This window comes from Drosophila mauritiana, chromosome X (assembly GCF_004382145.1).
Source record: "Drosophila mauritiana strain mau12 chromosome X, ASM438214v1, whole genome shotgun sequence".
NCBI classification, from domain to species: Eukaryota; Metazoa; Arthropoda; class Insecta; order Diptera; family Drosophilidae; genus Drosophila; species Drosophila mauritiana.
The window spans coordinates 8,103,428-8,119,621 of record NC_046672.1 but is presented as its reverse complement, the minus strand read 5'-3'; the positions used below and the strand labels follow the sequence as shown (position 1 = coordinate 8,119,621).

The 16,194-nt window shown below is 41.6% G+C and overlaps 1 protein-coding gene and 1 pseudogene across 1 annotated transcript in view; both read left to right on the top strand.

Moving 5' to 3' along the window:
* Positions 1-6,155: 6,155 nt before the first annotated feature.
* The window catches only part of LOC117147848 (acetylcholine receptor subunit alpha-like), a 47,951-nt gene continuing 37,912 nt past the window's right edge, over positions 6,156-16,194 (top strand). Inside the window, exon 1 of the mRNA XM_033314924.1 lies at positions 6,156-6,428. Within this exon, the coding sequence (XP_033170815.1) occupies positions 6,374-6,428 (55 nt within the window). The 5' untranslated portion in view covers positions 6,156-6,373. The remainder of the gene's footprint in view (positions 6,429-16,194) is intronic.
* Positions 10,711-11,029, top strand: LOC117147850 (annotated as a pseudogene).

Here is a 16,194-nt window from a genome sequence, read left to right as displayed (position 1 = left end):
AAAGTCTGTTAAAGCGAAATATAGGGCATAAAAGCAATATATATATATTTGTAGAAAATAAAACAAAATAGAAACAAGAACAGGAACAATGAATGAAACTGTTTAGAAGCGGGAGAATGTGGTTTAAATACACATATGAATGATAAAGCACACTTTTCCTTGTACTTCACTGCCAAAACCCCTTTCTGCGCTGTTTTCTTATTTTTTTCTATTTTGTGAAGACATATATGATGGCATGAACTCGTATAATTCATGGCAGCTTAGTCGAACCGCATCGAATGGGGCAATAACCCGTCACATAGACACTTGGGATAATCTCGAACAAGATAATCAATTCTCCAGCTCGTAATTTGTCACTCGAACTCGAGCAGGCCGCAGTCGGAAAAGCCTGCGCTGGCAGCGCTTTAAACAGCTTATAAATACAAAAGAAATGAAACATGGTCTCGGCGCACAGTGCGTATGAGCAATAAATCTCTTTGGCGAGTGCCAAAAGGAAAAATCCAAAATAAGTAGGCAGCAGTGGCAAAGACAAAGGGCGAAATGCGAGTGGCGAGATGGGAAATGGGAAATGGAAAATGGAAAATGGAGGTAGAAAGCACAAATCACAGACGGCAGCTGTGACAGAAATCAACTGCCAAGGCGAAGGCGAACTTGAGCGTGGTTGGGTGGGCAAAAATTGGGGCCTGGGGAAAAGCCCAGTGCTTTCCCCGTTCCTTTCAGAATCGCAAAAGCCAAACAGAAATAGGAAAGGGGGGGAAAAAAACCAGCAAGGGCACGCTGCAGGTTGACGACTGTCACCTGCGAGTGTAAGTGTGCGAATTGCAGGCCACCGAAATGCAAAACCAGCGACAAGGACATTCCGGTGGGTGGGAAAACCCAAGGCGAGCACAGGACACCCAGCCATAAGTAGACAATGAGTTAAAAGCGAAAATCTAGCATCGGTCGGAGGGGAAGGGGGGCGGGGGCGTCGGGGTTACCAGATCCTAACCCGCAGATATATATGCGCACATATATCCTGGGCCACAAACAACGGAAAAAAGAAGGCAAAACGGAGCGCAAAAAAGTAGGCAACATTAAAGATGCCAACGCAAGGACAAAGCTCAGCTGGTGGGCGTTTAGTAAGGGAATGGGGGCGTGGCTCGAGGAAAGTGGCCATAAAAAAAGGGCCCCAGAAATGTGTGCGGCTGAGAGCGATTGAAATGGCTGAAATGCGACTGCAAATCGTACATATACACCGTAAAAACATTAAGAGATTTGGAAAATATCCATTGGAAACAACGCTAAATGGATAAAATTGGTATAAACAGTGTAAAAATAGAATTAAAAACATTTATTTAAAGATTAAATTTTATTGTTCAAATTAGTTCAACCCAAAATAGTTGAAAGTTTAAGCAAAAAAGCGTAAAAGTGTGTTTATATTGTTATATTTTAGTTATATACATGATATTTTCTAGTGTAATTAACTTTCGCAATCAGCCATTTTCTCCAGTGTTGTCAATTCATAAATATGCTTGGCAATTGATCAAATGCAGCGACTGTTTATGGGGGCATGTGTGACCAGACCCTATATGTATATGTATATGTATGTGTACATATATCGTTGGAGATATCGGGGCGAAGCAGTATATAGCTTGATGTCAGTGCCGACGGGCCAATAATGCCGCTCAATTTGAAATGTTGATGCCCGATGATTATGTTGATGACGCAGCATCATTTGGAGCAGAGCAGCCAGAGAGAAAGGGAGAGAGAATGAGATAGATTTCTGGCGGGGATCTCAGTCAGTTCAGTGGCAGGAGCAGCAGCAGCAGTATTTGAGTGCCAGTGGGTGAAAGTTGCGAGAGAGAAGGGGAGAGCGATAGGGAGAGAGAGGGAGAAAGCGGGCGAACCAACTAGAAATGCAAGGCACATTGTTAACCCCACTTCATTGAAAATGCTAATCGCACTCATTACACGAAATATGCATGTAATAATAGCAAAATCAGCAACAAGCAGACAACGAGCGATGCGACAGAGATGGCGATACCGAAACGAAAGAGACGGCGACGAGAGCTAGTCGAACGAAAGAGACAGACGCATGCGACAGACAAGCAGCGGCTGCTGCTGAGCATGCGAATGAGTAGCCCAGATGATAATGATGATGTTTCTGTTGATGGGAATAAAATTGTTGCCTTAGCCTTTGTTATTCCACTCCAGACTTTTGACATATGTATACCATATTATAAAAGCCAGCAATATTAAGAAATTATTTGGGGGAGGCGAACAATTTCGCAGACTAAATGGATATGACACAAAATTGTCCAAATGCCATTTTAATTGGTAAAGAAGTACGCACATTTAATTCGAGGATTTTCAAAGTTTAATACTAGTTTATGACAAACAGGGATATATTGGAGTGTTTTATTGTAGTTTTGGAGTACTTGTAAAGTGGCTTACCAATATGATAAATATGCTACAAAGTACAAACAAATTTCAATTATAATTGTGAAAATCCGCGGGTTTTGCATAACTAATTTGCCTTCACAAATTAACTATAAACTGTTTAACAACTTGCACATTCCATTAAATTTTACTGATTTCTGCGTATGGCTTCATTCCAGGCCTTGGCCATAACTTAGTCAGACTGCATAATATAGTTATTACGCCCTTTTATCCTCGTTCGCGGCTTCGCATGATTAGGGGTTAAGGGTCAGGGGTCAGGGGCTCCAGCGCACCCCCTCCCATTCCCCATCTCAACCCAACTCATTTCAACTCATTTCATTTTTTTTTTTTGCAGACTTGACATGCCGCTAGCGCCGCCTAATGAGCGCCCATAATGAGCGACAAATGTGGTGGGGGTGGTTCAGTTTTTTTTTATTTTTTGGGGGGCAAGTGGGTGGATTTCTGGGGGGGTGGGGGTGGTGTTGCAAAGGCCGTGGCAGTGGCAACTATCGCGTGATGACGTGGCAAATTGGGCGGGCAGACAAACGGATGTTGACGGCGAAAAATCGAATTTCTCTCGCGCCTTTTGACTTAAGTCCCATCATTTACCCTCGCTGGGGATATTCTAAATTTAATCACTTCAACGGAATTTTGCTTCTGTTATTTAAATTATTTAAGCTGATTTTCAGAAGAAAAACTGCCAGTATTTGGTGTTTTAAGCCAATATAAAATGTATTTAAAAAAAAGTAAATAGCTGTGCTTGTATTATAATACTTTCAAAGTGAAAGTTAAAGATAGTTACAATTTTGATACAATTTTGATACTGCATTTAAGCTGCATTTTGCTGTAGGTAAATATAATTATTTTTAAGTCCATCCTATGTGCAGATTCGATGTATAATAATGCACTCCTTTGGCTTTTGTCGTCCTGTCGTTTCGCTCGTATATATACATATATATATATTTTTTTTGTTTTTTGTACATTTCGCCATGCATTTAATATGAAAAGACAACAGGCGAGGACAGGCAGGTCCTGGCAGGACGAAAAGGACGCAAAGGACGACGGCGGCTTTGCCTTGCCCTGTCAAACCATCAAGGCGCTGGCAAGGACAATGGGGAAAGTCTTAAACGCTGTCAACGTTGGCTTTTTCAAGCTTCAAGTGGCAGGACGGGCCGAGACTGTGCGAGTGCGAATGCGATGGCATGATGCCCCTGGCACATTTTTTTGGTGGTGCCCCTCCCCCCCGGAAAGTCGCCGTCTCTTTCAGTCGTGCGGCTGTTTAAATTGACACTTGGCATCTTTTGTTGCATCAAAAACGTGTCGTCCTTGCATCGCATCGCATCGCATCGCTTTATCCTGCCATGTCCTGCCATCTGCCATTCGCCACCTGCCGCTGCAGGCGACCCTTAACCCTCTAATTAGGATTCATTCGATTCAGCACTACGAATTAATCAAGAAATTTCGACAAAGATTTTCCCAGAATTTATTGTTTATTAATTTTAAATGCAAATCTATGTCTAAGAAAATTCTTTAACAATTTTTGAAAGCCATGTAACGAAAATGCCAAATGTTTTTGTATGGATCCTTAAAAATTCATAACGCTCGCTTAAGCTGCGAAAATGTTTGGAATTATGCGTAATTTTCTGCAAAATTACAGATATGTCACTTGGGCATTAAGAGGGTTAAATATTTGACAGCATGAGGTGAGCACTCTTCATGGCAAAGTGGGCGGTGGGCGGTGGGCGGTGGGCGGTGGGCGTGGAAAAGTGGGAGGGTGGTAAGGTCATGCACGCTCTTATGACATTTTCTTAAATTACTTCCGAAAACCTTTTCACGCCCTCGCTGAATTGCTCATTCATGCCACTCCCACACTTGGCACCATATTTTCCCACGCCCCTTTTCACATTTTCCCACGCCCCTTTTCACATTTTCCCACGCCCCCATTCGCAATTTAACCCCAACGTCTCCCACCTTTGGGACAAAAAACCACCCCAACCCACCCCACCACCGTATACCCTTCATTTTGCTCAAGTGGCGACTTAAAGTCGCCCTAATTGAATTGCGCAATAATGTAGCAACTTTTTCAGGGGCACTGAAATGCTGTGCTATTTCTTTTTAATTCGCCATAACTTTGGAGTACATTTTGGCCATGAATAAAATTAGGAAAACGTGTAATTTTCGTAGCCAATATCCTAAATGGCGAATAATGTCAAATAATATTACTTCACATTGCAAGCCTTCAATGTCAATGTCATGCTGACTTATTCTAAGCACCGCATGACAACTTGGCTTCTTGCGAATAAATCAAGTTCAAAGGTGACAGCCGGATATTTCAAGGACAACGCATCGATTTTCCTCGGCCATAATTGTGATTAAAATTTACATAATGAGTTCGGGCAAGATTCCTCTTAAATGCATGAAATGCTCATCATGCTTAGTTATTTCATTAAAAAATTAGTTATGCCTTCGGATTTAAACAGTCACAGTTTAGCAATCACTCAGCTACTCAAAGGACTTTCGAGATTATCCCAGGACAAAGAAAAAGGGAAAAAGGGACAAGTCTCTGCCAGAGTTATTAATTAAATTAACAGACCCAACGGAGCCCCATTGCCAGGAACACAAAACTTTGGGATACCTTTGGAACTGGGGTAAATGAATTACGCAAAATTAGCAATTAAAATTCACAAAATGTTTGCGGCCCAAGACGCAAAAACAAAAACAAGAAGAATTGCCTTATTCTAAAATATACATATATACATTTCAAACAATCCAATTTGGGTCAGCGGTCTGAGCAGAAAATTATAATTAAAATCAATTTGCATAAACAGAAAAATAAGAAAAGTCCAGCGAGGGCAAATATATTTGAGATTTTTCGCTGGACCCGAAAACTTTATTGTGGATGAGTTTGGCCAAGAAAATGTTTTTTAAAAGAAAGGAAAGATTATGTCTAATAAATCACAAGCAAATTCTTATGTCACCTTCTCTTTAAGCACTCGAGAAAATCTCATTCTGCTTGAAGAAATATTTAAAATTTAATTTCGCTAGGTATTTAATCTTAATTTTGGGAGTATTTCTATTACTTTAAGGGTAAACAAGTTGCCCTCTCTTTTGATAAATTGTTAAATTCCCTTTGTGCAAACTTAAAAAAATGCTCACACATACATTTCGCCAGCGAAATGAAAGGAATTTTTTTTGTTTCTAATGAAAGCACTAATTAAATGTGTCCTTTCTTCCAGGACTCGCCCTTTGTCTATCTATCCCACATCCCTTGCACTCGTCGCGGATTTTAGGAGGAACAGATGGCGGAGGAAGCGCAGGAATGAGGCGATGTGAAGCAAAAGGACAACGAGGACAGCAAGGAGCACAACAAAGGCAAAACCGGAAGAAGGCCACCAAATTGAAGAACACACACATTTGAAGAATTTTAATCGAAAACTGCCAAGAAACAAGTATATTTACAAATATATTTATATACCTTGTAAGAAACAAAACGATCGTACATTAATAGTTCTAAAAATATATAGATACATATATAGAGAAATATGTTATATATTTACCATGAAATCGAGGAGCATGGAAGCGATACCCAGAATAATAATCGATGTAAATAAATGCTGCCAATTCGATAACACTGCGAATTAAGAACTGCAACTGAGATGCATAGAACGCACAACAACAATCCCAGAAATACCACGAATCCGCAATCCATGAAGAGAAAGTTCACTTTTCCCGCGACAGCTGCGCCTGCGCCTTAAAAACTAGACATAAATATATATAAATATATATAGTATCGATCTTGGAACTATCAAATTGGAAGGATTGGAGCCGCCAGAGCAGAGGATTATATATATATATATATATTCGTTTATATATATATATATAGCGAGAGAGAGAGAGAGACGGGGCAGATCCACCACCGCAGCACAGGCAAAAAAAGCGTGCAGAGGGAAATGAGATGAAGTGGTTTCAAGTGACCATAGATATGATTCTTGTGCTTTCATTTATATCAAGTAAGTGGCTCGTATTTATTAGCCTCGACCCAATCTGGTTTGGCCTGCCCACTCTTACATACATACATATCTATAGATAGTGGCCCCAACCCCGAATCCGAATCTGAATCCGAATCCCCGCCCTCCCTCGATTCGAGTGCCATTCAAACAAAGCCCGTCCACGGCAAGGACTCGCAACACAACACAAAACAATCGCATGACATTCGCCCGACATCCTCTCGACACTCAAAACATTCTCCAAGTTCCGCCGGCTTTGGTCCCACTAGAATCCCCTCCTGGAATCCACCATCTCCGATTCATATGCGTGTATCCGTGTGTCCATTGAGGCGCTCGAGTGCTTTGAGTTAGTTATGGGGGCGGAACTGGGAGGACAGGGCCAGCCTACACTCAGAAAATACTTCTCTTTCACATTAGATTTAGTTAATAATAATGTTCACTGCATAGGAAATTATTATATTCCTTACATATGAAACAAATAGACGGAAGGTTATGCAAGCAGTTATGCTATCAATAAGATGACTTAACTAATTTATTAATTGAATTAACCAAACATACAAACATGTCCCTTTTGCTGTGTGCATCGTGGAAGTGGGACATCAAGACAATCGGTGGCCAGAAATGAAATCCCGGGATGATGAGGATCCTGGCGAGGCTTTCCAGGACCGAGGTTAGCTGTTGTTGTCTGTGCCAGGCTTTATTGCCAAAGCTTAATTTGGATTTTGGCCATTTTGGCCGGCGAAAGGAACAGAAAACACACAGGCAAATAAAATAATAGCGAATAACAAATGAAACAAAAATAAAAATCACTTGATATAAACGTTTTGGGAATTGGGATTAATGAGACCGCTTTAAATCGTAGTCGAATGCGCTTGTACCCTGTGATTGCAAGAAATTTAACAGCAGCGAATGGAATTTAATAAGCGAATATCTCCCTTTCCAAGCTATATTATGTAATATTTATGTTCTCACATTTTTATCGAAGATCGAATGGAAATTTCAGAAAGTTGTGATGTGCGAAAGTTGAGCTGTGAGCTGCAGACGTTCAGTTGGCTTGAAATGGAAAGTGGAAAGTGGCGAGAGCGTAACGGGATGGCTTCGGTTGTTCGGTCTCAGTTTTCAGATTCAGTTTCAGTTTCAGTTTCAGTTTTAGTTCTATTTGGCGTCTGCAAAATGAGGCCGCAGCATTGTATCTGTATCTGTATCTGTGGCCCTGCATCTGTATGTGTATCGGTATCGGTGTATCTGTGTGTCTGCGTAGGTGCTTGATTGTGTGCGTGTGTTTGTGTGTGTGGCTGCATAGCCGAAACTGGCACAAGGCAGCCACGCCCACAATCAAAGCAGCCGCCCCCGCTCTCCCTTCTCCTTCTTCGTTTTCTTGGCCAACAACGCATTGATTGCGAACCGAGCCTGCCTTTTTCCCATATTCTTGTATTTTTTTCTCCCTTTTTTTCCACTTTTTCCTTTTTTTTTGCACATTTTGTTGTATTTTTTGCCACCCACCGTCCAACGCCTTTTGTGCGTGTTCTTCCGATTTGATTTTCCATTTTTTATGCGCAGCGCGTCGCGACGCGTCACCAAGGCCAGCCAGCATTTAATGGCCCAGCCCACTAGTCGCTCTATTCACCATATTCACTGTTATTCACTGTATTCACTGTATTCACTGTATTCACTTTCACTCCTTGGCTAAAATCGAAAACGAAATCGCAAGCTTTGCCACTGCAATTTGGTAGTATGTATTTTCAAGCACCAGCACTGCGATCCTTGACAGAAACATATGTGCTGTGCGACAACTATTTGTTAAATAAAATAAATCGAACACGCATTAATCACCATTCACTTCATTCACTTTATTCGCCAGTTGCCGGGTGTGGATTTTAAAATCCAATTTGTCGTTTTCGCTGCTTTGGCAAATAGAAGAGTTTTCAATTGAAATACGCGGCTGATTGTAAACATTTTACTTTATATGCATATTATGCCAAGATACATATATAAATATATATATATCTAATTTACAAATATAACTGGCTTTTAAATGGTGTGCAGGATAATTAGAGCTACTTACTTATGTTTCAAAACATTTTTTTGGTCCAAAGAGGAGCAAATAAAACAAAAAAATAAATAGATGGCAAAGTGGAAAATAAGTACTGCGAGGGTAAACATAAATCTCGAAATTTGTTTTGGGCCACACACACACACACACACACACACACACTTCCAATTCGCTGTCTTTCTTCGTTCATTCTTCTTAAACAAGCATTGAATTTCTTTCGATTTAAAAAGCCATAAATTGCGCTCGAAAAGCTTCCTGGCTGTCTGCTGACTGGCCTTAGGGCCGTATCCGTGAAGTTTCGTTGTGGGGATCCCCCGGAACCGAAAAACTCCCCTAGAAAAGCAACCCCCCACCCACCACCCCCCCTAGGAAACCCCCAGCGAAACGGAATCAGAGAGCAGCGCCCAAAAGCGGGCAGCACAATTTTTCATGTCATCATTTTTCGGGGGGCCAAGGCATTGGGCAAACATAAATATAAATGGCAGTAAAGCACGCCCAATGATAGAGAGAGAGAGCGAGAGAGCGAGAGATAGAGCGAGACAGCGAGTGAGAGAGAGAGGGAGAGGGAGTAAGAGCGAGAGGTAAGAGCAACAAACACATATGCACTGCCATCAATGGCTGTTGCAAATGGCTGCTAATGCAGCTGCATCAGCCGAAGACGAAGAACCAGCCACGCTCCACTTTCCGCTTTGTGGCCATTAAACAGGCACACACACACACACACACATATGTACGGGTTGGGCACGCACACTGCTGCACTCACACGTACGCCGCAAAATATCAATTTAGAAAAGTAAAAGAAAAGCATCGGGGTAGATTATAGATTAAAATATAAGACGATCGCACTGAGGGAAAAGATACGAGGAAACTACTTTCAAATCAGATTTTTATCAACTTTTCTTATATAATACATATAAATAAATATAATTACATTGTAAATTATTACTATTTCGGCATTAGCTTATGCTTATAGGCGCTTTTATCGGCATAAATTGATTTAATTTGACATTCAACACGAGATTTTCTCTCAGTGCCGAAGAACGAGTGCATCTAACGCCCACTTTTTCTTCTAGCATCAAACGGCAGACGACATCAAGCCCATTTCCACAGCTTGCGCTGCCCCGTCAGTCGGCAACTTATTCCACGACTGCTTATTTCAAGCGGCGGGTCAAAGGGCAAACTATAACTTTGCGGCATATATTACACACACACACACACATATGAAATGGGTGTGTGTGCTTGCATTGCCCTCGAACGGTATACTTCATTGGGTTGATAAATTCATTGCATGTTTTTATAAAGAATTTCGCAAATGATGTACAATAAATTGCACTTTCAGTTTATTTGCGACCATGGGGTATTTTATACACAAGATGTGGGGCGTCAAAAAGAAACGACTTGAATTTATTGCAAAAAGTAATGCAGAAAAAGTGCAATTTCATTTGTGCACTTTAAGATGCAATAAACCATTTAAATGCATATTTGTAAAGTGCTCGTCATATTGAAGTTTATAAGTCACTTAAGATGCTGAATATGAATTCGAAAATATTTCATATTCTTCGAATGTCAGCTGAAATATATGTATGTATAATATACAATGTACATATATTTTCGAAACTGCAAAGTGTATTGAAATATTGCCATTGTGCGACGCTTATCAGCAAAGCTTCGTATAATTTTTCACTTGCAACCACTTTATCTACTGCGATACTAATGTCCTCCAACGCCCATTATCCTTTCGCCCAACCGACACCAGCGCACCCCTCGTTGTCCTTCGTGTCCTTCGCTAATGCAATTGCCACGCCCCTGCGGCTGCACTTACGTGGCGCTAATATAGAAAAGTGAAGTGCCACCGACAACGTTGACGACAACAACAACAACAACAACAACAACAACAACAACAACAACAACAACAACAGTAACAACAACAACAACAACAGCGTCGATGGCACTTGCAAAAATGGGGCGTGTCGTCGCCCCGCTCGAGTCACTCTGCACTGAGAGAAAAGTTGATAGGCTTCTGGTTTTAGCTCACATGCCACTGGATGAAGTACCAGTTGAGTGACTATTAGTTGTTAATTTTATATACATTTGCATAGGCATTTCTCTCAGTGCGCCCAGTAAGTGAGTGAGCTGCAGAACGCCCACTTTTTGCTGAGGCAGTGCGGCAAATTCACTGCAGCAGCATCGGGCAAAGTGGAAGTGGAATGTGGAAACAGGAGCGCCGTCTCCATGGCCACGGCGTCCATCGTTTGTCCCACGTTCGACGTCTGGGTTGCTAGGATGCTGGGATGCTGTGCCATTGGGTTGCCTCAAGTGGATGGCGACCAGCAGCCAGTTTCGCCGTATCTGGCCACCACAATCGACGTGCCACAACGGCTTGCAATCCGAGAATCCCAGAATCGTTGGACTTGCACCCAGGGGAGATGGTGCTGGAGATGCGGTAGCGGGAGTGCAAGTGGAAGTGGGAGTGGGAGTGAAATTGGGAGCGGGAATTTGGGTCACCATCCTCTCCTCGACGGTGACTGCAATTTTTTGGCATGATTCATGACCGCACCATGGCAATGTCGTTCTCGTCGTCTACGCGCGACTTAACACACACAAAAAGTGGCACAGACACATGCAGCATGCACTGCGAGAAATTAATAGGAGTGCGAGTCAAATTAGAGAGTAAGATTTTGAAAGAAGCTACCTAAATATATACCATATATATAGTTATTTAAAATGTAAAGAACATGTAGTCTTTATCAGTAGTTCAGTGGAATTTTCTCAGTGTATATGCTCAAGTGAAGTCTGGGAAGAGACAGACGCTTGGAAGCCTGCGGCATCCTTCGGTCGGTCAATGTGTTTGGGTGCTTGCCACAATGGGCGTCCATTCAGCTTCGCAGGAGTGTAAAGGAGCAGAGGATGTACATATGTACATACGTGTGCATCACATACATATGGTATGTACGTAGAGGGTTTGCTCAAACAGTGAAAACTCCGTTTTCACTCAACGCACCTGCGTGCCTCTTCTTCAGTTAATACTCAGAATGCAAGGATGTTTATCTTTTTCATACCAAATCAGCCAATTGATGCTGATCGTTTTGTAAGTGGCTATTCATAAATTATGAAGCAATTGCAATCGTTCACCAGCAGCAATAAATTTGCTGTATAAATTATCCGCATTTTTCCACACTACGAACTATTCTGTAGGAATTTCGATTTTATCGATAAACAAATCGCCGATTGCAGGTAAACTGCAATGCTGGCTTAACAGTTAACGATTATCGAACTCTATTCTCCGCTCGTTTATCCCTTGTTTATCGCTCTGGCTATTGACTGAAAGTATTGCATTACCCGCTCTTTTTCGCCACATCTTCCCCTTCAATCGCTTTATATCATTTGCGATTTATTGAAATTGCTTGAAGCCAGCGGACTCGGGACTTTTCCCATTTTCCTCTTCTTTTATTTTCCTTTCTTTTCTTTTCATTTGATTTCTTCGTTTTTTTCTTTTTGCCATTTCTCTGTGCAGATTTTGCATCGTAAATTCGCCACGTGCTGCCATTGTCTGGAGCCCGATTCTCCTTCTTGTGCATTTTCCCTTTGGCTTCCATTGTTATTGAAAATTGATGAACACCCACGTACTTATATTGCGAGAATATCGGCAGAGATTAGCGGGTCACAACGGGGGGTTCGGGGATTAGCGGTTCGGCTCTGAGTGAAAGTGCTGGCGAAATTATTGCCGCCTGCATTTTCGGGCTGTAAATCAAGCGAAAGTGAAAAAAGTACAAAAAAAAACGAGGAATAAATATAGAAGTTTCCTACACTGCAATGTGGCTGGGTAAATGCATTCAGAGAAGGGAAGCGAACAGCTCCATTTGCATTTCCACTTGCCTACTTGTCTCATTCAAATGCGATCTACACTTTCAGGGTCAACATTTAAATAGACTTTCGAGGAAATCGCGGAAAAGCCACTGCGACAAAGGTGGCGGCGGGCTGAGGAAAGTTCTTTCCAGGGATTACGGCTCATGATTAATTCATGCTAAGCGATATTGGTCGACTTTCCTTTTGATGCTGGAAAATGTAAAGTTTTGCAACATCGATAAATAATACGTAAAGCTAATATGGTGAATGGAAAGTTGTCTACGAATTTAATGACAGGCTTTGTATTTACATTACTTTTCAAGGCAAAACTCTGGTTCTTGACCAGCAAAAAACTATGATTGACTGGTAAGCGAAATGATTGATGCCTTAGAAACTTGTAACTTGTATCGATCGCACTGCACATCTCTGGTGCAACTTTGGTCTTTGCTGTCCTGGCTTTCTATTTCGCAGCCCAGAATCCTCAGCTCCCTGCTGCAAAAAGCCATTGAAAAGTTTTCAGCTCTTAAGTACACTTGCCCTTTGCCAGCAGGCATCAGCTCCAGCCAGAAAACGGAAAACAGAAACCAGAAGCCCGTAACCTCGCCACCTCGAGCCCCCTTAGAGCCCCCTAAACCCCCATAAACCCCATCACCCATCTGCCATCCACACCAGTACGTGTGTGTGTGTGTTTCTGTGTGTGTGTGTGGGCCTTAATAAACTTTTCAAATGCATGATTGATGATGTTTCCTTCGCTGCTCGGCAACATGAAAGTTTTTGATGGCATTCTGTAAACGAGTCGCGTCCGCGAATGCGGCGCTAATTGTTGTTTTGCGAAATGCGCCAAATGTAATTACACAAATGAGAATGCATAAGGGGGCGTTTTTGCCTGGCTGGAAAATGGCAAACTGGCAAACTGGCAAAATGGTTTGCAATCCAAATGTGTTGACAAATTTTTGATTGGAGATTTTCGGGTAGCGGGTAGCTGCGCTTTGGGGGCGAAATGCTCATTTAATAGATAATGCCCGTGATTGATGTCGCAGGCCTTAACCCCATTTGGGCCAACAACAAAGTTGATGGGCATAACACGATGGATGGTAGATGATGGCGATGGTACACGTACACGTATCGAGATTGGATTAGGGATTCATTCCGCTACAGAATCCAACAGAGACTGATTACCGACCGACAAACAATGAGGATAATTTTGGGCATGCAATCGTTTCGTTTGTTCTCGGGCACAAAGTTAATTGGGAACTGGCGTTCGCGAGATGTCAGTCGATTTACATCAATCGCTTTTGCCTTATGATGAATAAATAAATAAAACGATACGAGAGCAAATGTGAATGTCAGTTGGATTTCTGAATTTTATGACTACAGCCTGATTTACACATCTAAAAATACATGTTACAATCAAATGATTTAATCTGGTATTTAAAATCTAATTAAAATTTCAATCAAATGGAAATGTACTATATGCGTTAATATATGTTAATTACTTCGCTTAGTGTTTTCAAAGGTCTTCGTAAATGAATTAACTAGTTTCATTTTGAATTTTTAATAGATATTTTCATTTTCAGAACCATAAAATAAATGTAACTAATTCGGAATTTAAAATCTAATCAAAATTGTAAACAAAGTTTAACTTACAAATTGTTTCATAATTTAATAAGCTAGTTTAAATACTGGTAATTATTAATTAAAAGCTATTTCCATTTTCAGCTGTTTATACATATATATAGAATTTATATGTTTATATGTCTTGAATTTTCTTAACACCTTACTGGCTGATTTGTCTGGATAGCGTACTTGTATTTATCCACTGCTCGTGTGTAAGAAGTGGGCGTGGCACTGACCAAGTGCCATTTGGCCAGGAATTAGGTTAGTTGGCTCTTTGACTCGAAAGGCCAGTGGGTGGTGCTGCATAGTGGGTGGTGCTGAATAGTGGGTGAAGTGGGTGGTGGACGGATGGAGGGTTGAAGGGAATGGACGACAGCGAGTGTTTTGATAAATGAAGTTGTTGTCGCTCTTTCAGTTGCAGTTGCATTTGCTGTTTCTGTTTCGCCCCGGCACTTTTCTCCACACTTCCCCACGACTTTTCCTCACTTTTCCTCGCTTTTCCTCACTTTTCCCCGCCCAACATTAATGTTGGCCAGTTTGCCAAATGAGCCCGGGGGTGGTGAAAAATGGCCAGGATGAGGCGGCGGACACTTGAAAATTTTTAAGCTGCGACAAAAGAATTTTCGCCAGGCAGGGCAAGGAAGTATGGCAACAAACCGCAAGGAACAAAAAAAAAAATATATATATATATAAAATAGGAAACCTGCAAAACGAGGCGAATAAGAAGGAGCGCAACTGACTTTGGCGGAAATGGCAGAGCTTTTCTTTTTTTCTCCCATCATTTGTACTCCATTTTTTCATATTTTTTTTTAGTTTTTTTTTCTTTCTTTTTTTTTGGCTGCCGTTGTCCTTCCTGCTGCAGCTGAAAATTGCATTTATCTTCAAGTTTGAGTTTCCTACTCGGTTATTTATTTACTCACTCTTTTTTCGCCATTCGCAATTCCTTCTGTAGCACAAACACACACACAAACACACACAACACACACACACACTCAGCCGCCCACAAAGGAAAATAAAAATTGCATGTTGGCTGCTCTTAGGCTGATTTTATGCCATTTGCTTTCAAGCGACATTTGAGAAAGCTTTACGGTAGACAATCCCACAATGGAGTGTACAGTGCGTTACGGCACTATAAATATGCAAAAAAAAAGAGAGTGTTTATTGCATGCATCACTGGAATTTACTTGAATTTGAAATTATTTTCATTATTCAGTGCTTAATTTCAAGTATAACAATTTCAATTTACAACAATAGTCAAGTTTAAAGTAGCGCCAAAAAGGACATAGCTGCATTACCTTCGTGAAACGCACTGCACTTTCCTTGGAGTTTCTCAACTTTTGCTCCATATTCCGCCGGTGGGTCATGCATATTTCATATCTGTTGTGCATATGTGTGAATATATATGGGAGTAATCCGTTAGGGAATCGCTGGCGGTGGCTGCACTGCTGCACTTGCTCCACCTGTCCCAGCTGCCTTTTGTTGCATTAACCTTTGCATAATTTGATGACTTCACATCGGCTGCACTTGCATCTTGCACAGCCATCAAAATGCCAGCCGAAGGCAAGTGAATGAATTCAAAGTTGTCCAAAGTTTTGTTCACACAGCGCCGAATTCGTGGATTACTCTATAAAGTCTATAAAGTGCCCGTGAAAATATCATACGGATTTGTAGCTCATTGCGAAGTTTTTACGATTCTGAGTGAGCAACTTGCGAGCAAAGTGAATTTCTTGGTTTTCGGTTAGTTGCCGCAGTTGGCTTAAATATATATTCCATAATTTCCCCTGGCCAAGTTTACCACTTTAATTTAATTTCAACTCATTTCGTTTGCCGGACGAGCGACGAGGGTGAAGCCATGGAGCAAGCACATGGAGAAATTGTGCATCTAATGCACTATTAGAATCAGTCTCAGGATTCAGGATCAGTAAAGGATTTCATTGAATGACAATAATGTACACTCACCTGGTACTTACTTCGCTACTTACTCCACAATCACCGATAAGAACTGACTCCGTTGCAGTTCTTACTTAAGATGCACTCGTTTCTCTCAGTGCCGCCGACGTGGAGTGCACAAAAAAAAAGTGTTGCCTACATTCGCGGGCCGTGGGCAAAATCACCGCCAGGCCAAATTCTGGCTGCGAGGCGGTGGAGCTGGCTTTGCGGAGGAGCTGGTGAGATGCCGGCGGAGCAGCACTCAACGCTCCTTAGGGCCTCATGCATATTCAAAGAGCATTTCATGAACTCATAAGCACGCCA